A 23280-nucleotide genomic window follows, 5' to 3' on the forward strand; every position below is an offset into this window, starting at 1 on the left:
GACAGTCCCACCATCCCAGGGATCAATCTCGTGAACCAACGCAGCACCTCCTCAATTACAAGGATGTCCTTCCTCAAATTAGGAGACCAAAACTATACACAATACTCCAGATGTGGTCTTCCCAGGGCCCTATACAACTGCAGAAGAACCTCTTTACTCCTATACTGAAATCCTCTCGTTATGAAGGCCAACATGCCTTTGTAAATTTTCCTGGTGTGGGACGAATAAAGGAATATATTATGCCATCAGCTCACCAATCTCCCGTGTGGGACCTTTTCAAAGGCTTTCTGAAAGCCTAGATACACTACATCCACTGGCTTCTCTTCATCCATTTTACTTGTCACAACCTCAAAAAAATTTCAGAAGATTAGTCAAGCATGATTTCCCTTTCACAAATCCATGCTGACTTGGACTTATCCTTTTACTGCTATCCAAATGCACCGTTATTACCTCTTTAATAATAGACTCCAGCATCTTCCCCATCACCGATGTCAGGCTAACTGGTCTGTAATTCCCCGTTTTCTCTCTCGCTCCTTTCTTGAAAAGTGGGATAACATTAGCTATCCTCCAATCCACAGGAACTGATCTTGAATCTATTGAACATTGGAAAATGATCACCAATGCGTCCACTATTTCTAGAGCCACATCCCTGAGTACCCTGGGATGCAGACCATCAGGCCCTGGGGATTTATCAACCTTCAGTCCCATCAGTCTACCCAATACTATTTCTCGCCTAATGCAAATTTCTTTCAGTTCCTCTACCCCCCGAGATCCTCTGTCCTCTACTCTAGTACATCTGGGAGATTGTTTGTGTCTTCCTTAGTGAAGACATCCGAAGTACCTGTTCAATGCTTCTGCCATTTCCTTGTTACCCATAATAATTTCATCCATGTCTGCCTTCAAGGGACTCACATTTGACTTTGCTACTCTATTTCTCTTAACATATCTAAAGAAGCTTTTACTGTTCTTCGTTATATTCTTGGCCAGCTTCCCCTCGTACTTCATCTTTTCAGCCCCTATTGCCCGTTTTGTTACCTTCTGTTGTCCTTTGAAAGTTTCCCAATCCTCTGGCTTCCCGCTACTCTTTGCTGTGTTATACATCTTTTAGTTTTATTCCATCCCTAACTTCCCTTGTCAGCCACGGTTGCCTCCTACTCCCCTTAGAATCTTTCTTCCTCTTTGGAATGAAATGATCCTGCATCATCTGGATTATGCCCAGAAATTCCTGTTCCACCGTCATTCCTGCCAGGATCCCTTTCCAGTCGACCTTGGCCAGCTCCTCTCTCATGCCTTCATAGTCCCCTTTGTTCAACTGCAACACTGACACTTCCGATTTAACCTTCTCCCTCTCAAATTGCAGATTAAAACGAATCATATTATGATCACTGTCTCCAAGCGGTTCCTTTACCTCGAGTTTTATCAAATCTGGTTCATTGGACAACACTAAATCTAGAATTGTCTTTTCTCTGGTAGGCTCCAGTACAAGCTGCTCTAAGAGTTCATCTCAGAGGCACTCTCCAAACTCTCTTTCTTGGGGTCCAGAACCAACCTGATTTTCCCAGTCTACCTGCATATTGAAATCCCCCATCACCACAGTGGCATTAGTGTATGTAGTATTGCATGTAGTTATGGTTGCCCCATTACAGGAAGGACGTGGATGCTTTGAAGAGGGTGCAGAAGAGTTTAGGGGTGGCACTGTGGCGTTGCGGTAGAGTTGTTGCCTTACAGCGCCAGAGATTCGGGTTCCAGGCTGACTGGCTGCTGTGTGTACAGTTTCCTGTGACTGTTATGGTGCCCTGAGCTTCGAAATTAAGACAGGCGACACGGAGAATTCTTTGAGAAGTTAAAAGCCCTTATTTGCAAACAACGGCTGGGACAATCAGGAAACCAACCACCTGACTGCCCACTTTGTACACCAGGCAGCCTATTTTTATAGAAGTCTTCCAAACCTTATTTTCTTTATCTCACCTCATACCCACACTCTTTTCTACAATCATTCATTTCTTTGCAGTCACCCGTCTGTCCCGCCACCATTAAATCCCATTTAGTAATTTATCCTTATCTTAATGCTCACATCTCTTCATATTCCGCCACCCTTGTTTTCTATTCTAGTCCATCCATCATCCCAAGACATATGTCTTTTCTTATCTCTCCACCATTATCTTGCATCCAAATGTGACAAGGTTAATGTTTGGTGCACATTAAAGGAATGCCTAAGCAGTTACAATGTGACAAAGTATAAAGAATGCCTAAGTAGTATACATCAAAGTATAAAGAATGCTGAGATAAAGCAGTCACAATGTAACTGGTAAACTAATTATAGCAGTTACAATGCCCCAAAATATAAAGAATGCCTAAGCAGTTAATGTTAAACTCCCATATATCCCCCCTTTGACACCTAAGTGGTCTCACAGAAAAAGAAAACTAAAAGCCGCACATGTTGTTAACTTAAATCATAAATCCAATCACAATCATTAGCCGCCAACAGGGTATTTAGATATATATAGTGTGCAGCTTGTCAGTGTTCTCTTTCTGACATACTAACATCCTGGGTTACTAGGCCAAAAACCCACCCCCATTTGCCTGGGGTAGGAAAAAAGACCCAGCTACCCTTACAAACTACATCCTTAACAATCCTCCAAAGCAATTTGCTTGTCATTGTAGTATTCTATCGGCGGGGTCTGCTTCCCTTGGAGGTTAGACTCGCTCTGGTCCTGAAACAACGGAAGCTGCTTCGCAGTGGCTTTTACGAGTAGAGATTTGATGCATGGAAAAACACAACACAGTACAACAGCAATTACAAACAGGGCGATTCCGATAGTAATCCCGATTTTAGCCAACCACGCTCCCCAGCTGCCTAGCATGTTTTCCAGCCAGCCAAAGAGTCGATGCCCAAAACCTGCATTTTGTTTAACTTCTTTCCTTAGATTTTTCTATTTTTCCATTGCCTTAGTAAAAAGCCCGTCCGTCCGGGTTGGTATTGTTGGGTATAAAAGTACAACAGTGTTCCCCAAAAAGGATATAGACACCCCTTTTTCAGCCAATAACCAATCCAGGGCCTGCCTGTTTTGCCACGCCATCTTGCTGGTGGCACATATGATGCATTGTGATAGTTTCATAGTTTGTGCCGTGTATTGTGCCCACTTATACCAATCATTAGTGGCCGCTGTGAGCCACGTAACCGAGTCATAGCCATCCCTATTCTTAATGTCCCTTCGATTCCGCACCTGCTCCCCTGACCCCAGCAGGGCAACGTTAGGGCCAGTCTGGTTCCGCCAAGTCTAAATCTGTAAAGTCGAGGACTTCCAAGTCTGAGTGGGAAGAGGCAATAGTGGCCTCCCCCATGTCGCCTCCGCCCATATTGTAATGAGGAAGACGGGGGCCCATGACCTCATCTTCAGCAACCTCAGAATCACTAATGTCGCCCAAGATTTTATGAACTGGGCAATGCTTGATCCTTCCCCTACGTTTGTGTTCTCACGTTCGCTTACCTCGAGGTTATTCCCAGGTTGTGCCTGTGGGACAGTCCTTGTGCAATGATTGAGATGGTACCATGTAGATCGGCCTTCTACCTGGACAGCAGTCGGTGAGGCTTTAGTTACCGTGAACGGTCCTTCACTTCTTGGCTCATTCCACCTTCGTCGAAAGGCTCGCACATAGACCTGATATCCGGGTTTAATAGGTCCTTCTCCCTGGTCCACCTCTGGCTCCTTTTGCTTTTCCTGTGTATAAATAGACTTGTGTATCATAGTTAACTGTCGCATGTATTGTTTAAATCCCACCTCTAATTGTTCCAAGCTTGGTTCCTTGTAAGGATCTCTCCATTTGGGCATCGGCATGGGTCTGCCAGTGAGCATCTCATGTGGTGTTAAATGAGTTATTCGATTAGTTTGCATGCGACAGCTCATTAATGCCAGTGGCAGGGCATTGATCCAATTTAACTTTGTGGTTGCACAAATCTTATTCAGCTTGGCCTTCAATGTTCCATTAACTCTTTCTACCATGCCCTGAGATTGAGGGTGGTATACACACCCAAATCTTTGTTTCACTCTTAGGGCTTGCAGCACCAACTTAACTGTTTTTTTGGATAAAAGCTGCTCCATTGTTGGAACTGATTTCGGTTGGTATGCCGAATCGTGGGATGAGCTCGTTAGTCAGAAACTTGACTACAGTTCCTGCACCCAAATCTTTAGACGGTACCGCCTCCAACAGGCCCTGTATAGTTAGTGCTATGCCTTCCTCTGCATCTGGCTTCAAGGGGTATTGCGGTCTCCTTGGCGGAATTGCCCCCTGCTTTAGTTCTATTTCTACCGGGTTTGCGGATTTCACTTTTCCGACATCTGTATCATGTTGTGACCCTAAGCCAGGCGGCAGTCTGTTTAACGTCCTCCTTTACCTGACCTTCTCCCTTCGTCAATAAAAGGAGATGTTGCTGGGGACTAACTTCAACTTCTTTTGTTGTTCCCACCATATCTATGCTCACCACTATCTTGATATAATTATCGTCCTCGGATTTCCATACCTTCGGTGTAATCTATTCGCAGTTAATAATAGTGTCCACCTGTTTCATCAGGGGCCCCATGTCCCTGGACTGATATCCCTTATTTACTAGTAATGTCACATGGGGTGCAGTTCCTGGCACCCCAAACCACTGTTCAAAAAAAGTGTTCCATTTAATCTGCAGGGCTGCCCCTTGTTTTCCAACTATTATGGCTTCTGCCCTTAGGTGCTGCTGGCCGCATGTTCCCAGGCGCCACAACCATTCCTGCTCTATGTCCTGGGTCTCGTCAAAATGTACCGTACAATGTAGCTCAGTTTTGGGTGGGGTTGCTTCAGATAATATGGTCATCACTCCCTCTTTCCACCTGTTCCACGTTTTCCAAATTTGATCTTCTATATTTCCTATCCAAAATACATGAACTTTTCTAGCTTCCCGCATGAACAACTGAGCATTCGACCTTTCCACGCTCAGACCATCTTTGGTACATTCCAACTTGAATTCTAGTTTCAACAAGGCATCCCTGCCTAGCAGATTAATGGGGGTTCCTTCAGACACCAATATCGGTAATACTATTTCTCTATTGCTTATTTTCAAACTTACGAGGGTTGTGCATCGTGTTAACTGTGTTTTTCCCGAGAACCCTACAGTTTTAACAAATGTTCCTGACATGGGAAGGTGGGAGGCATACTGCGGCTGCACACCAGTATATGTGGCCCCAGTGTCTACCATCATAGGTGTTAGTCGCCCTCCCAAAATTACCTGAACCATGGGTTCTTCTTCTGCCTGTCGCGTTATCATTGGGTAAAGTTCCTTCCCATCCTGGTTCTCTGGGCTCCCCTAATATCTAGCATTGGGGTTCATGAGTCCAGTTGGGCCTCCAGTCGGGCCCGTTGGGGCCGACCCTGGGTTAAAACACTGCTCACCCTCTATGGGTTCCTGTTGGTATGGACCGGGCCACGGACGGTGTGGGCAGTCCCTCCTCAGGTGCCCTACCTGATTACATCCCCAACATATTTTATCAACTATCCGTCTACTTACTGGCCTTCCTCGTCCCCTTCCTTGTGTCCCCCCTTGGGGGGCCCAGTCCTGTCGGGGCTGATTTCCTGATTTATTTTGTCCCTGATAGGGCATTTGCGGAAACGTTCCCCCAAAGACATTTATTATTGGCATGGGATTCTCCGGCCTCCGTCTGGCTCTGCCATAGGACTCACTATGCATCGGTGCATTGTTCATTTCTGCTGTTTCAGCCGGGTCTGTTGTTACTGCCAGCATTTCATTTCCTTTTTCACGTTCTTTCTTTTTCAGTTCTTCTAGTTGCATTTGCATCAATTTTCTCTGCACCTCATCTTGTTGGTCCACCAGTCTTTGTCTATCCTTACGATATTTGTCGACTGCATGAACCAGGTGGTCCCTGAACTGGGAGTGGGGTATGGTTGACAATCCCACCACTTCCTCCAGTCTGGACTTAACCTGAGGGGGCATGGCATCTACCACAAAGTGGTCATTAACTCATTACCGTCTATTTTTTGTTCGGTTTCAAGTCTCCACTTTTTCAGTTGATCCTCCAGATAAGCCGCTGGGTTTTCCGTGTTCCCCAGCGGGTCTCCCCTCAATGTCTTTGGGTCCACCTTGAGCGGGTAACAGTCTCTGAGGGCCTGCAATACCTCCCGTCTGACTCGGTCATATGGCCGGCCATCAACCATCGGGTTATTTGCTGCGTTTTTTTATCCCAGCCATTTCAAATAGTTCTGCTAATTTCGTGGTTCCTATCACTTTCACCAGTAGTGCCTTCAAATCTCCCATAGCCAATAACCGTCCCGTAGTTTCCTCCTCAAAGGCCCTAATCCATTTTCCTGCCCCGTCATATATGTTGGGCAAGGTGTTTTTCAGCCCTTCTAGGTCTCGGGTCGCCCAAGGAATATACTGGGTTTGAGCTGCCTTTTTCAATAGACAATAGACAATAGGTGCAGGAGTAGGCCATTCGGCCCTTCGAGCCAGCACCGCCATTCAATGTGATCATGGCTGATCATTCTCAATCAATACCCCGTTCCTGCTTTCTCCCCATACCCCCTGACTCCGCTATCCTTAAGAGCTCTATCTAGCTCTCTCCTGAATGTATTCAGAGAATTGGCCTCCACTGCCCTCTGAGGCAGAGAATTCCACAGATTCACAACTCTCTGACTAAAAAAGATTTTCCTCATCTCTGTTCTAAATGGCCTACCCCTTATTCTTAAACTGTGGCCCCTGGTTCTGGACTCCCCCAACATTGGGAACATGTTTCCTGCCTCTAACATGTCCAACCCCTTAATAATCTTATACGTTTCGATAAGATCCCCTCTCATCCTTCTAAATTCCAGTGTATACAAACCTAGTCGCTCCAGTCTTTCAAAATATGACAGTCCCGCCATTCCGGGAATTAACCAAGTAAACCTAAGCTGCACGCCCTCAATAGCAAGAATATCCTTCCTCAAATTTGGAGACCAAAACTGCACACAGTACTCCAGGTGCGGCCTCACTAGGGCCCTGTACAACTGCAGAAGGACCTCTTTGCTCCTATACTCAACTCCTCTTGTTCTTCACTGCCTGCTGTACCTGCATGCTTCCTTTCAGTGACTGATGCACTAAGACACCCAGATCACGTTGTACGTCCCCTTTTCCTAACTTGACACCATTCAAATAATAATCTGCCTTCCTATTCTTACCACCAAAGTGGATAACCTCACACTTATCCACATTAAACTGCATCTGCCATGCATCCGCCCACTCACACAACCTGTCCAAGTCACCCTGCAACCTCATAGCATCTTCCTCACAGTTCACACTGCCACCTAGCTTTGTATCATCGGCAAATTTGCTAATGGTACTTTTAATCCCTTCATCCAAGTCATTGATGTATATTGTAAATAGCTGCGGTCCCAACACCGAGCTTTGCGGTACCCCACTAGTCACTGCCTGCCATTCCGAAAGGGACCCATTTATCCCCACTCTTTGCTTTCTGTCTGTCAACCAACTTTCTATCCATGTCAGTACCCTACCTCCAATACCATGTGCTCTAATTTTGCCCACCAATCTCCTATGTGGGACCTTGTCGAAGGCTTTCTGAAAGTCGAGGTACACCACATCCACCGGCTCTCCCCTGTCAATTTTCCTAGTTACATCCTCAAAAAATTCCAGTAGATTAGTCAAGCACGATTTCCCCTTCGTAAATCCATGCTGACTCGGAACGATCCTGTTACTGCGATCCAAATGCTCCTCAATTTCGTCTTTTATAATTGACTCCAGCATCTTCCCCACCACTGATGTCAGACTAACTGGTCTATAATTTCCCGTTTTCTCTCCCTCCTTTCTTGAAAAGTGGGATAACATTAGCTACCCTCCAATCCACAGGAACTGACCCGGAATCTATAGAACATTGGAAAATAATTACTAATGCGTCCACAATTTCTAGAGCCACCTCCTTAAGCACCCTGGGATGCAGACCATCAGGCCCTGGGGATTTATCAGCCTTGAGTCCCATTAGTCTACCCAAAACTTTTTTCCTGCCTAATGTGGATTTCCTCCAGTTCCTCTGCCACCCTAGGATCTCTGGCCACTAGAACATCTGGGAGATTGTTTGTATCCTCCTCAGTGAAGACAGATCCAAAGTACCGGTTCAACTCTTCTGCCATTTCCTTGTTCCCCATAATAAATTCCCCTGCTTCCGTCTTCAAGGGACCCACATTTGCCTTGACTATTTTTTTCCTCTTCACGTACCTAAAAAAGCCTTTACTATCCTCCTTTATATTATTGGCTAGTTTACCCTCGTACCTCGTTGCCTTTTTAGTTATCTTCTGTTGCTCTTTAAAAGAGTCCCAATCCTCTGGCTTCCCACTCTTCTTTGCTATGTTATACTTCTTCCCTTTTATTTTTATGTTGTCCTTGACTTCCCTTGTCAGCCACGGGTGCCTCTTACTCCCCTTAGAATCTTTCCTCCTCTTTGGGATAAATTGATCCTGCAACTTCTGCATTATTCCCAGGAATACCTGCCATTGCTGTTCCACAGTCTTCCCTGCTAGGGCCTCCTTCCGGTCAATTTTGGCCAACTCCTGCCTCATGCCTCTGTAATCCCCTTTGCTATACTGTAATACTGACACCTCCGATTTTCCCTTCTCCCTCTCCATTTGTAGAGTAAATTTCTAGGTCTCGGGTCGCCCAAGGAATATACTGGGTTTGACCTGCCTTTTTCAAAAGTAACGGCATTATTCCACCCCTCAGCTCCAGTCTCCCGTTTGCCATCCCCTGCTGTGGTTCTACCTGTATGTTTTCCCACCTCATTCCTCCCTGGGCGTACACCTGGCTTTCCTTTCTTTCTCTCTTTACGATCTCTTCCAACTCCATTATGTCTGTCTCTAAGTGCTTCATGTGTGCCTCTATTTCCCTTCTATACTCCAATGTCCTCGTTCTTTCCCCATCACTTTCTAATTCCGATTCATTCTCAAAGTTTTGCCCTTTCTTTGATGCCTGCTGATTACTTGCCTGTGATTCTGCGTTGCCGTCTCCCTCATACTCCTCATTTGCTGCCTAACAGGTCTCATAGATCTTTCTGTCCCTGAGGTCCTGCAGCCTTCTAATGTCTGCTTCTAGTTCCCGTTCTTCTTGCTTCATCCTTTCCTTTTCTCGTTGCCCCCTTCTCTGTCTATATGCCTTCATCGTTCCAAGCTGTGACTTCTCCCTCTATCTCCACTATTCCCTTCACCAAAGGACACTGCTTTATTCCGTCCTGGCCGGAATAGGGAGGGGGATACCCAGGGTCCCTTAGGCTGGGATACAGAGTTGATTTTTTCTCCTGAAACTCCTGACTTTCATGCTGTTTTTCGGGTTTGTTTGGGGTGGTATTCCTTTCTTGGTATGCTTTCCTCAGCCTCACTCCTTCTATTTTGAATAATTTAAGCACGCCTAGTTCCTTTTCCTTTTTCGTTGCTCGCGTTTCCGATTTGTCCTTAGGCCTATAGTTCTTAATCAACAGTTCCATTTCATCACACATATTTATATCGAACGTGCCTTCCTTGGGCCATTTCGTAACCAATTTTTTCGTCCTTTTCCCCCATTTTTCAGAGTGTTTTTTAATATCCTCTTTGGATACGGGAATTTCTTACTTAATAGTTCAACTGCAGTTATCTTATTCATTGTACTCGTCCTTTTTAGTGCACTTGGTCAGTCAGTTCAAATGCAGTCTTTGTTCGTTCCGTCTCTATGGTCACTATATTACCTATTACGCTACTTCTATCTTCTACAGTTAGTTCTACTATATTCCTTTAATATTTTCCAATTTTTTCTTTATGTTATCCAATTATTCCAATTCTTATTCTGCCTGTACAGACCCCTATTCACTTAGGGCGGTATCCACAGAATGCCTTATCCTGCCCGTACAGACCCCTAGTTACCTTGGGCGGTATGCACAGAACATCTTATCCTGCCTGTGCAGACCCCCAGTTAACTAGAGTGGTATCCACAGGACGTATTTTCTTTTCCGTGCAGATCCCTAGTTAACTAGAGAGGTATCCACAGGACCCTCATCTATTCAGTCCCCTATCCTCTTAGGGCGGTATCCACGAGGTCTTAATCATATCACACAAAATCTACTTTCTTAACTTAACTATTTTCTACTTACCCCACTGCGCAGCCTTCTTGAGCAATCCAAATAAAGCGGAAAACCGCCTACCTTTTTGCGGGTGGCCACCCTTATCCTGTTGTCCCGGGAAACCTCTGTGGGGCTAGGAAGCGCCCTTGGCTGGTCGTCTTTTACCCCACTGCGCAGCCTTCTTGAGCAATCCTCCGGATCTTTTTCGGAGCCTTTCTTAATTTCGAAGCTCAGGGAACCAAAACAAAATTGGCGTAGTCGGCAGGATCGGAAAGAGGCCCATTCGGTAAGATAGGCAACACGGAGAATTCTTCGAGAAGTTAAAAGCTTTTATTTGCAAACCGGCTGGGAGAATCAGGAAACCAACCACCTGACTGCCCACTTAGTACACCGGGCAGCCTATTTTTATAGGAGTCTTCCAAACCTTATTTTCTTTATCTTACCTCATACCCACACTCTTTTCTACAATCATTCATTTCTTTGCAATCACCCGTCTGTCCCGCCACCATTAAATCCCATTCAGTAATGTATCCTTATCTTAATGCTCACATCTCTTCATATTCCGCCACCCTTCTTTTCTATTCTAGTCCTTCCATCATCCCAAGACATATGTCTTTTCTTATCTCACCACCATTATCTTGCATCCAAAAGTGACAAGGTTAATGTTTGGTGCACATTAAAGGAATGCCTAAGCAGTTACAATGTGACAAAGTATAAAGAATGCCTAAGTAGTATACATCAAAGTATAAAGAATGCTGAGATAAAGCAGTCACAATGTAACTGGTAAACTAATTAAAGCAGTTACAATGTACCAAAATATAAAGAATGCCTGAGCAGTTAATGTTAAACTCCCAGATGACCACGTGGGTTTTCACCGGGGCTGCATTTTTTCCCCACACCAAAGATGTGTGGGCTTACAGGTTAATTAGCTTGGGTGAAGATTGTAAATTGTCCCTGGTGTGTAGGATAGTGCTAGTGTACGAGGTGATCGCTGGTCGGCGCGGACTCGTTGGGCCAAAAGGTCAGTTTCCACTCTATATCTCTAAACTAAACTAAGAGTTCATGAGAAAGATGCCTGGATTAGAGGCTATGTGGAGAGGTTGGACAAACTCTGGAGCATCGGAGGCTGAGGGGAGACCTGATAGAGGTATACAAAATGTCCTGAGTGCTAGTTGTCAGAGTTCTTTTCCAATGTGTGAGGGCACAGGTTTAGGTAAGAGGGGGAGGAGTTTACAGGAAATGTGCAAACCAAGTTGTTTGATACCGAATGATGAGTGTTTGGGACATGCTGCTGGGGGCAGTGATGGAAATAGATGTGAGAGGCAGCAAATGGAGGGCTTTGATTCAAGGAGTTAGTTTAACTTGGTATCATGTTAGGCATGGACAGTGTGGGCCAGGAAGCTGCTTCCACTGCTATACTGGTCTATTTTCTAAAAGTGAACAACTCTTCCACCTAATATTTTATTTTCCCTATCCTTGCCCAATCACTATGCCTTTCCATGTGCCCTGATGCTTCCTACATCCTCGTCGACTCTCACCCTACACAACCTGTATCCTCTCTCCGTCTCCCTCCTGAGTGACAGATGGAGGGTTACAGATTCCTGTGCTGGAGTCGGGATGTATGAGGTTTGACGAGACCTACACACAAGACTGGAACTGTAAGATTGGAGCCTGAGCCTGCCGCTGCTGTTCCGAGAGTGGCACAAATGGGTAAACTGGTCGCAATGTTATTTTCTCTTTGAGCGTTACTCCAGCCATTTGTTTGAAATCCTCATCCACAAGTCCTTCCATGACCCAGCCCATCTTGACTGACCTCTCCCACCCTCTGACCTGCCCTTCCCTCCCTCGTGACTCCCCTCTCATTGCCCCTTGCATCTCGTCAGTCGCTCACAGATCCTTGTTGCTTTCATCCACTTGCTCCAGTGTACAGAAGCAAATCCAACAGTGGTCTTGAGTTTTCTACACCATTCCTTCATAAATGCTCTCCTTCCTTCAAAGGTTTACAAAAAACATTGTTGACCTTTACTACAAGAATAACGCCAGTGTCCAGAGTGATACTGAACTTCAAGACTGGGTGAAGGAGATCTTCACCGAAGGATTATTGGCCAAGCAATCGTCAGGTACTCTTCTACCCTCGTCTTGTTGATCAGTGTCGATCGGCCGCTGTTGGTATCCAGTCCTCATAAGGTCATACTTGATAGGAGTAGAATTAGGCCATTTGGCCCATCAAGTCTACTCCACCATTCAATCATGGCTGATCTATCTCTCCCTCCCAACCCCATTCTCCTGCATTCGCCCCGTAACCGCTGACACCCGCACTAATCAAGAATCTATCTATCTGTCCTGTCACGAAGCTCTGGGGTAGACAATCAGGAGGCAGTGCCCTCTATCCCTTATCACCTTATCCCTGTGCCCTCTAGTTTTAGACTCCCCTACCCTGGGGAGAGATTGTGACCATTTATCCTCTCTCTGCCCCTCATGATTTTATAAATTCAACATTAGTTTTGTTTAGTGTAGTTTACTATTGTCACATGTACCGAGGTACAGTGAAAAGCTTTTGTTTACATGCTATCCAGTCAAAGGTAAGACTGTACATGACTACAATCACACAGTGCACAGGCAAAGGGCACATCCTCCAGTGCAAAGATATAACATTGAAATCTGATAAAGCTCGATTGAAGACAGTACAAAAGTCTCCAATAGGGTAGATGGGAGGTCAGGACTGCACCCCAGTTGATGAGATGACCATCCAGTTGCCTAATTACAGCAGGGACGAAACTGCACAAAGGGAGGAGGGTAAAACATTTTACAAGATATGACATTATCTGCACTGTATCTGGGCCTAATTTTTAGTTTAGCTTCGAGATACAGCGCGGAATCAGGCCCTTCGGCACACTGAGTCCGTGTCGACCAGCGATCCCCGCACACTAGCACTATCCTACCACATACGAGGGACAATTTGCATTTATAACAAGTCACTTAAGCTACATACCTGCACGTCTATGGCGTGTGGGAGGAAAACGATGATCGCGGAGAAAACCCACGTGGTCACGGGGAGAATGTATAAACTCCGTACAGACAGCACCTGTTGTTGGGATGGAACCCGGGTCTCTGGTGCTGCAAGCACTGTAAGGCAGCAACTCTGCGCCACCGTGCCGCCCTTATTGACAGAACGAGGGCACGCCATTAGCTTTGTGTTTGCGACTCCTTCAGATATCCCCATGAATTCTGGATAGGTACATGGATGTGCAGGGATATGGATTATGTGCCGGCAAATAAAAATTGGTCTTCGCATCATGTTCAGCACAGACATTATTTAGAAAACATAGAAAATAGATGCAGGCGAAGGCCATTCGGCCCTTCGAGCCAGCACCGCCATTCATTGTGATCACGGCTGATCATCCACAATCAGTAACCCATGCCTGCCTTCTCCCCATATCCCTTGATTCCACTAGTCCCTAGAGCTCTATCTAACTCTCTCTTAAATCCATCCAGTGATTTGGCCTCCACTGCCCTCTGTGGCAGAGAATTGCACAAATTCACAACTCTCTGGGTGAAAAAGTTCCTTCTCATCTCAGTTTTAAATGGCCTCCCCTTTATTCTAAGACTGTGGCCCCTGGTTCTGGACTCGCCCAACATTGGGAACATTTTTCCTGCATTTGCTGAAGGAACTGCTACTGTGCTGTAATGTTCTCTGTTGTAGGAAATATGTTGTTAAGCTGGAAAGAGAGCAGAGAAGATATACGAGGATGTTGCCAGGACAATAAACAATAGGTGCAGGAGTAGGCCATTCGGCCCTTCGAGCCAGCACCGCCATTCAATGCGATCATGGCTGATCACTCTCAATCAGTACCCCGTTCCTGCCTTCTCCCCATACCCCCTCACTCCGCTATCCTTAAGAGCTCTATCCAGCTCTCTTGAAAGCATCCAACGAACTGGCCTCCACTGCCTTCTGAGGCAGAGAATTCCACACCTTCACCACTCTGTGACTGAAAAAGTTCTTCCTCATCTCCGTCCTAAATGGCCTACCCCTTATTCTTAAACTGTGGCCCCTTGTTCTGGACTCCCCCAACATTGGGAACATGTTTCCTGCCTCTAATGTGTCCAATCCCCTAATTATCTTATATGTCTCAATAAGATCCCCCCTCATCCTTCTAAATTCCAGTGCCTGAGCTATGGGTAGAGGTTGAGCAGGTCAGGACTGTATTCCTCAGAGCGCAGGAGGTTGAGAGGCAATGTGATAGAGGTGTAAAAGATCATGAGGGAAATAGATCGGAAAAATGCACGGTCTTTTATCCAGAGGAGGGGAATCAAGAGCCAGAAGACATAGGTTGAAGCTGAGAGGAGGAAAATTGAATAGGAATTGATGGGAATTTGTTCTCAAGGGTGGGATGCTGACACTGCTCGGCAGAGTGTTGATGCATTCATTGCTGCAGTTTGCATTCTATGTGCTGAGTGCTTTGTTGGTCTCCAGTTCATTCTTGTAACACCTCTGATCTTTCTCACTAGGCTTCCCTTCATCATTCCTCTCCAAGGCTGAACTCATCAAGTTCCTAACCATGGTCATCTTCACCTGTTCCGGCCAGCACTCTTCAGTCAACGCTGGACAGGTCAGCTCACATTTCACACAACACAATGCACTGAACGGTCACGCACACAGCAGCAGCATCCAGCGCAGTCTGGAACCTGACCTCAGGTGCTGTCTGTGTGGAGTTTGCACGTTCTCCCCGTGACCACATTGGTTTCCTCTGGTGCTCCGGTTTCCCCCCACATCCCAAAGATGAGCAGATTTGTAGGTTAATGGGCCCTCTGTAAATTGTTCCCTTGTGTGTCGGGAGTGGATGAGAATGTAGGATAACATGGAGCTCGTGTGAACGGGTGATCGATGGTCGGCATGAACTCGGTGGGACGAAGGGCCTTCAGTGCAGTATCTCCAAACTAAAACTAATCCCTAATCCATGACCTTTACAAACAATGGATAACCTTGGACACACTAATGATGTGTGTCCTCATCTCTTCCCATTGCCCAGCCATCCAACCCAAACATCACCCCTGCACCATTTGATGAATAAACTCCAAGATGCCATTTCCCAACCCGTCCTGCCACTTTGGTTGACCCCTGCTGAGGTTTCTGAACTGCTTCCTTTTTGTGTCCTTCAGTTTGCGTTGTTCCACTGTGTTCTTCCGACCTAAATTCCAAACTTCATCCGCAATATTGATGATCTCCCAGTATCCACCTCCCCTCACATCCGGAATCTTGGAATCATCTTTGATCAAACCCTCTCCTTCGACAAACACATCACAAAGACAGCCTTCTTCCACCTCAAAAACATTGCCCGTCTCCGTCCATCCCTCTCCTTCACAGCTGCAGAAACCCTCATCCACGCCTTCATCACCTCCCGTCTGGACTACTGCAACAGCCTCCTCTATGGCTCACCCTCAAAAATCATCAGTAAACTTCAATATTCAAAACTCCGCTGCCCGTCTGCTCACCCACTCCCCGATCCGTGACCATATCACCCCCGTCCTTTACAAACTCCACTGGCTCCCCATCCCCCAGAGAATCCAGTACAAAATCCTCCTCATGACCTACAAAGCCCTCCATAACCTGGCCCCATCCTACCTGACTGACCTCCTCCACAGGCACACTCCAACCTGCACCTTCCGCTCTGCTGCTGCCAATCTCCTGTCCCCCCCCCATCCGGACCAAACTCAGATCCTGGGGGGACAGGGCTTTCTCCATCGCTGCTCCCACCCTCTGGAACTCACTACCCCAAACCGTCAGAGACTCCTCCTCACTCACCACATTCAAAACATCACTGAAGTCTCACGTCTTCAGCACCGCCTTCAACCACTGAAGGTCACCTCACCCTCTGTCTCCTTTCTCTGTTCGTTTACTTATCTATTTATTCACTTCTCTATGTTCTACAAATCCCTGTAAAGCGTCTTTGAGTGTTTGAAAAGCGCTATATAAATGTAATGCATTATTATTATTATTAAATATAAATCTATCGATCTCCTTCCTTCCCCCCCCCCCCCCCCATCCCAGTTCTTTGGCACGACCCCCATCTCCTCGAGCTCCATCCAACCCTGCTCCATAGAGCATGTCCTGGTAACCCCAGGCACATACAACACGATAAAACTTTATTCATCCGTGTGGGGACATTTGTCTGCAGGCAGTCACAACACACAAGGAAGACAAAACTTGAAATTAAAAGTGAAGATAAAAAGACAAAGAGAAGCAACTGTTGTCTGGCTGCCGTGTGCACAGCGCCTTCACCGGAACAAACAAACACAGACTTATCCCCTGGGCAGAGGATTCTAAACTAGAGTTGTCGTGTGTTCTCCCCCCCCCCCCCCCCCCCCACACACACACACACACACACACACACCGGGTCCCTCTTTGTTCTGCCACCGTCCCTCATGGTACCTCCCCCACACTGGGTCCCCACTGTCTTCCCCTCCCCCCTCACGCTCATCGACCGCGAGGCCCCACTGCCATCGAGGCTCCCATCGCCGTCACCGCTGCGGCTCCTTCAGCCCAGACAGGCCTGGCTTCTCCACTGTCCCCTGGAAGGCCTGTGGGGAGTCGGGCTGACTGAGGCACATTCTGGTCTTCGATCGTCGTTCTGGTCGGCGGTGGCGCAGTTGTTCTGAGGGTAGATCGGGTCCGTGCGGGTTCCCGGGACATCTGAGAATCTTCCTAACACTGGGAATGTCTCCCGCCGCTGGCAATGTCTTTGGAGGGAAAATGTGCCGCAGTTGGAGAACCACGTGCAGTTCTGATCGCCCCAATTCAGGAAAGATGTGGAAGAATTGGAGAGGGTGCAGATGTTTACCAGGGTGCTGCCTGAATTAGAGGGCTTCAGCTACAGGGAGAGGGTGCAGATGTTTACCGGGGTGCTGCCTGGATTTGAAGGCTTCAGCTACAGGGAGAGGGTGGCTAGTCTTGGATTGTTTTCTCTGAAACTTCGGAGAGGGAGAGGAGACTTGATAAAAGTGTGCAAAATCATGAGAGGCGTACGTGGGCAGACAGTCAGAACCTTTTTTCCAGGGTGGAACTAGCCAACAGAGGGGGTAGAGCTGTGAGGTACAAGGGGGAAGGTTTAATGGAGATGTAGGGTGTGGTGGGGCCTGGGACGCGTTGCCAGGGTGGTGGTGGAGGCAGATACGATAGTGGTGTTCAAGAAGCTTTTGGACAGGCAGATGGAAGTGCAGAGAATAGAGGTGGGAGGGGAAGATGGAACGGACTGGACTGGGGAGGGGAGTGGGACGTTCTGGGGAAGGGAGAGTGCGATGGGATTGGAACTGGAGCTGGTCCACTCACACCCATTGCTTCCTGATTTCAGACTTGACCCAAAACTACGACTCATCTGGTGTGCAGCCCATACACGGCTCCACTGCAGAACCTCTTCATAGTATGCCCACTCTGATAAAGGTCTGGGTCTGAAGCAGATGTTGGTGAGGCCACACCTGGAGTATTGTGTTCAGTTTTGGTCACCTTGCTATAGGAAGAATATTGTTAAGCTAGATAGTGCAGAGAAGATTTACGAGGATGTTGCCAGGACTCGAGGGCTTGAGTTATAGGGAGAGGTTAGGACTTTATTCCTTGGAGTGCAGGAGTTTAAGAAAATACGAGGAATAGAGAGGTTGAATGTACAGTCTCTTACTCAGTGTAGGGTAATCAAGAACCAGAGGACTTGGGTTTAAGATGAGGGGCAACTTTTTCACAGAGGGTAGTGGGTGTATGGATAGACTGGTACATGGATAGGGAAGGTTTAGAGGGATACAGGGCAAACAAATGCACGTGGGAATAGCATAGATGGGGTATCTTGGTTAGCATGAGCAATTCGGGCTGAAGGGCCTGTTTCCATGCTATATGTCTATGACTATGCGTCCTGACCTTAAACGTGTCCTGTCCGTTCCCTCCTCAGATGCTGCCTGACCTGCTCAGTACTTCCAGTACTTGATGTTTTGCTCCAGATTCCCACATTTGCATTCTACTGTGTGTCTATATCATGTTTGTTTTCCTAGTATGAGTGGAGCTCCTGTGTACCAAACAACCCGTCCCTAATGAGGAAGCCTGCACCGACCAAAAAGGGCCAAGTCACCAAAGAAGATATTGCCGACACTTTGCCAAAGGGAATTCAAAAACTCACAGTGATTGCAACCACCTATCTGCTCAGTCAACCATCTCCCATTAACGTAAGTAGCAGAAAACCTTTTCAGCCAAACAGAGAAATGTTGCACTAAAAGAATGAGTTGTTTTTCTGTCTCTCTGGCATTTCTTCTGTGTGTGTGTGTGTGTGTCCCTGTGTGTCTGCGTCTCCCGGCGTGTGTCTGCCTGTGTATGTATTTTTCTGTGTGTCTTAAGTGTGCCTGTCTGGGTCTGTGTATGCATGTCTGCGCACCTATGTCAGTGTGTGTGCTTATCTATATGTGTGTTTGACAATATGTGTCAGTGTCAGTATGTGTGTCAGTGTATGTGTGTGAGTACATCTGTGTACCTGACTAAATGTTTTTGTGTGTGTCTTTCTAAGTGTGTGTGTACAGTTTGTGTGCGTACCAAGGCCAGCACGCGCTCTGTGTGTGTGTGTGTGTGTACCGAGCTGTCGCCCTGGTTTGACCACAATACCCTTCTCTTCACTCCCTGCAGACCAAGCTGGGTAGTTACGTGGAAGAACGTTTCACTGAGCTGAAGGCGGGAGCGTGCATCTTAGAGTTCCAGCAAGACCTGCAGAAGATCGAGCAGGAGATTATAAAGAGGAACAAGGCCCTTCCTCTGCCCTACAACTATCTCCTGCCCAGTTTGATTGACAATAGCGTGGCAGTCTAACCATGCCATTGCACCTTCACCTAACTGCTTCCTGCTTTGGCCTAGATTAAAATTATAATTGCAAAACCTTTATTGCCAAATTAAAGCAGCCAATCTCTCCCGCCCTCTCCTTTCCTGTCTCATTATCCCCTCTGATCTTCACCGCACACATCCAACCTGACATTCCCCTCTCAATGAATTCCAAGGCCCTTCCATCACCTCCACCTGGAACCTGAGGAGCAACTTTTTCACTCAGAGGGTGGTGGGTATATGGAATGAACTACTAGAGGAGGTAGTTCAAGCAGAAACTATAACAATGTTTAAAAGGCATTTGGACAGTGCCTGAGATCCAGTTCTCATGTCCTCTGCTCTCAGTCAGATCAAGGGGACTATTCATTTTGTTCTTGCCTCCCTCTCCACCAGTCTCCCATTGAATAAAACCTCCCTCTAACTGAAGAGCGAAACTCTTCCTCACTCCAGTGCATACAATGAGGTCTCCTCTACACTGGAGAAAGCAGGCAGACCTGCTGACTTATGGTCTTATGTGACCCCCACCTCCCTGATCCAATCTGGGGCTTTGCTCAATTCACACCCTGAAGACCATGTTCATCAGATACAGGAGCAGAATTAGGCCATTCAGCCCATCAATTCTTCTCCACCATTCGATCGTGGTTGATCTATCTTTCCTACTTTCTCCCCGTAATGTTTGATGTCCTTACTGATCCATACTGAAGGCTGGTTTTTAAAGCAATTGTTGCCCTGACCACTTTGCTCAGTTGCTAATCAGCAACACTCCCGCTCTGCAGGAACTTGCTTGCTATTCCCTCTCCCGTGCACTGCCTCTCCTTCTCTAGAGACACTGCCAGCCATGGCAGCGTTCCTGGGTTTTGTTTCCGTTTCCAGCATCTGCACTTTGATGAATTGAAACTCAAAAGGTTTATTTTTTATTGATCAAAATGAAATATAAATTCCAAAGCTGGCTTTCATTCTGAATTTTGTCTCTAAAGCTTGTAACTGCAACACTATAGGGGTGCATGCTTAATGTTCTCGTTAGGAGTTGAGAATAAAATTGCATCAGTGCTTGACAAAACTCTGTTCTGTGGGCATTTGTGTACAGATGCACGAGTTAAGCAAGATCCTTAAAATGACAAAGCGACATGTTACTGTCAAAAATGCTGGAGCCAGGCTTACCGGAATATTGCATCAGATGGTTGATCTGATCCAGCAGTCCTGAATAGAGATACTTGAAGTGGGTAGGAAGAAACTGCAGATACTGGTTTACACCAAAGTACAAATAGCTGGGAGTGTACCTGGACAGTAAACTGGACTGGTCCAGAAATGCTGAGGCCCTGTACAAGAAGGGACAGAGCAGGCTGTACTATTTGAGAAGGCTCTGCTCCTTCAACGTCTGCAGTGAGATGCTGCAGATGTTGTACCAATCGGCGGAGGCCAGTGCCATCTTCTTTGCTGCCGTGTGCCGGGGCAGCAGGGCGAAGGCCGCAGACGCCAGTAGGATCAACAAACTCATCAGCAAGGCTGGTTCCATCCTGGGCTTGGAGTTGGATTCATGGGAGGCGGTCTTGGAGGGGAGGATGCTCCTCATAACTGTGGAGCATCCTGAACAATGCAGCTCACCCCCTCCGTGACACACTGGTCAACCTGAGGAGCACCTTCAGCAACAGACTGGTCCCACCAAGATGCAGCACAGAACGCCACAGGAGATCCTTCTTCCATTTGGCTATCAAACTGTACAAACCCTCTCCCTTCTGTCGTGGGGTCGACTGAGACTGATTCCCCTCCACAATCTTTGCCCATTCCCAATCCTTTCCACTCCTCACTTTAATCTCATCTTTCATGTAGTTTGTGTTTTTATGACTTGGCAAATCAATTTCCCTCCTGGAATAAATACAGTTCTATCGAACCGTACGGAAATGTCCACCACGAGAGGGCAGAGCTGTAACGTGAGAGGGGGAACGTTTAATGGAGATGTACAGGACTGTTGTTTTACACAGAGTGGTGGGGGAATTTCTGTAGCAGGATCACACAACACAGCATAACACAACACAGTAGCACACAGTACAGTGTAGGATCCACAGTACAGGGCAGTATGCAGGAGAAAAGAGTGCAGGGGGAGTCTGCAGGGAGGGCTCCAGGGAAGTGCAAGAGGGCAGCGTGCAGGGGGGTTTGTAGGGGTGGATGCCGGGAGGGTGGGGGGTGTAGGGGTAGATGAGCTCACTGCAGGAAGGCATCACAGCCTGGGCATGCCCTTATCAGAGGCTGCCTGCCACCCTGTATGGCAGCAGTGTGCATGACTGCTCTGGATGGCAGTGCATTTCTGCACTGGAAGGCAAGCAGTGTGTATTGCTGCACTGGAGGGCAAGCAGTGTGCATTGTTGCACTGGAGGGCAGCATGCGTTGCTGCACTGGATAGCAACAGTGCATTCCTGCAGCCTAATGCTTGCTGTTGCATCCCTGATCATGCTTGGGCCCGGCCCAGCCTGGGGCAGTATTACTCAACGCCAGCCCTCCCCTCTGCTCTGCTCTGCAGCTGCCTGTGACTGAACAACCCCGGACATGTCGGCAAACAGCACTGACATTCCTCACCCTCCCGCACTGCCTCTCCCCTCTGCTCCGCCACATCTGAAACCCCTTCAGTCCCCACACCCCCCGGCCCATTCCCGAGTCTCTCCATCTCACGATCTGGGATCACCTCACCCCAGCTTGTTCCACGGGACCCTGCCCTTCAGCCCCCTGAGTGGCCCCTTGACCAAGAACACTGCCCGCCACCCTCCACCATAGGTGGTGCAGCGGGTAGAGCCACTGCCTCACAGCGTCAGAGACTTGGGGTCAATCCTGACAACGGGTGCTGTCTGCGGAGTTTGTATGTTCTCCCCGTGACCGCGTGGGTTTTCTTTGTGTGCGCTTGTTTACAAAGACGTGCAGGTTTGTAGGTTAATTGTCCCTGGTGTGTGTAGGATAGAACATGTGTCTAGGGTGATCGCTGGAAGACACGCACTCGGTGGGCCGAAGGGCCTGCGTTCACACTGCATCTTTAAATTAGAGTAAAAGGGAAGTACACTTCCAGCGACTGATTCGCTTTGGTTGCTTAGTTTAGACATACAGCAAGGAAGCAGACCCTTCCCCACCGAGTTCACATCGACCAGAGATCACCCCGTACATTTGCACAATCCTACACACTAGGGACAATTTACACAAGGCAATTAATCCACAAACCTGTGAGTTTTTGGAGTGTGGGAGGAAACCGGAGCACCCGGAGAAAACCCACGTGGTCACAGGGAGAACGTACAAACTCCGTACAGACAGCACCCGTAGTCAGGATCGCACGCGGGCGGGCCTCCGGCGCTGTGAGGCAGCAGCTCTACCCCCATCCTTTCTCTACCTCTCTCCCCTCAGACGTTCTGCATAATCTGAGCCCCAGCTGGGTCTTCATCACCAGCCCCCATGTTGCTCACCATCTCAGTACCATGGGTCATTTGACCCCATTACAGACACAATCTAACTGTTGTTCCCTCTGGTAACCAACAACCAGTCCCTTCATGTGCGGTAGCTCCATGTGACTTTAGTTCTGTTACCATTATACATTTGAATCTTTGTCAGTAATGTTTTTAAAGTGCCGTGAACGCAGCCTGGTTTGGGAACAGCTCTATCCAAAACCACAAGATCATCACGCAAACCCACCTACCTTCCATTGACTCTACCGACACTTCACTCTGCCTTGGCAAGGCCAGCAGCATAATCAAAGACCAGTCTCGGCCCAGGTAGACACTTGGATGAAGGGATTTAAAGTATTTCAGTGACTGAGGACACCCAGATCTCGTTGTACGTCCCCTGTTCCTAACTTGACACCATTCAGATAATAATCTGCCTTTCTATTCTTACTTCCAAAGTGAATAACCTCACACTTATCCACATTAAACTGCATCTGCCATGTATCCGCCCACTCACACAACCTGTCCAAGTCACCCTGCAGTCTTATTGCATCTTCCTCATAATTCACACTACCCCCCAGCTTAGTATCATCTGCAAATTTGCTAATGGTACTTTTAATCCCTTCGTCTAAGTCATTAATGTATATCGTAAATAGCTGGGGTCCCAGCACCGAACCTTGTGGTACCCTGGTCACTGCCTGCCATTCCGAAAGGGACCCATTTATCCCCACTCTTTGCTTTCTGTCTGTCAACCAATTTTCTATCCATGTCAGTACCCTACCCCCAATACCATGTGCCCTAATTTTGCCCACTAATCTCCTATGTGGGACCTTGTCGAAGGCTTTCTGAAAGTCGAGGTACACCACATCCACTGACTCTCCCCTGTCAATTTTCC

At 47.4% G+C, this 23280-nt stretch overlaps 1 protein-coding gene across 1 annotated transcript in view; it reads left to right on the top strand.

Annotated features, from left to right (window-relative positions):
* LOC144591007 (polyunsaturated fatty acid 5-lipoxygenase-like) overlaps positions 1-20020 on the top strand; it is a gene marked incomplete at its 5' end in the record, with an annotated part of 32271 nt that extends 12251 nt beyond the window's left edge. The window contains 4 exons of the mRNA XM_078395355.1: positions 12120-12241; positions 14631-14731; positions 18156-18326; positions 18778-20020. Coding sequence (XP_078251481.1) covers positions 12120-12241; positions 14631-14731; positions 18156-18326; positions 18778-18957 — 574 coding nt within the window. The remainder of the gene's footprint in view (positions 1-12119; positions 12242-14630; positions 14732-18155; positions 18327-18777) is intronic.
* Between the last annotated feature and the right edge of the window lie 3260 nt (positions 20021-23280).

The sequence above is a fragment of the Rhinoraja longicauda genome, unplaced genomic scaffold (genome assembly GCF_053455715.1).
Source record: "Rhinoraja longicauda isolate Sanriku21f unplaced genomic scaffold, sRhiLon1.1 Scf000467, whole genome shotgun sequence".
In the NCBI taxonomy this organism is placed as follows: domain Eukaryota; kingdom Metazoa; phylum Chordata; class Chondrichthyes; order Rajiformes; family Arhynchobatidae; genus Rhinoraja; species Rhinoraja longicauda.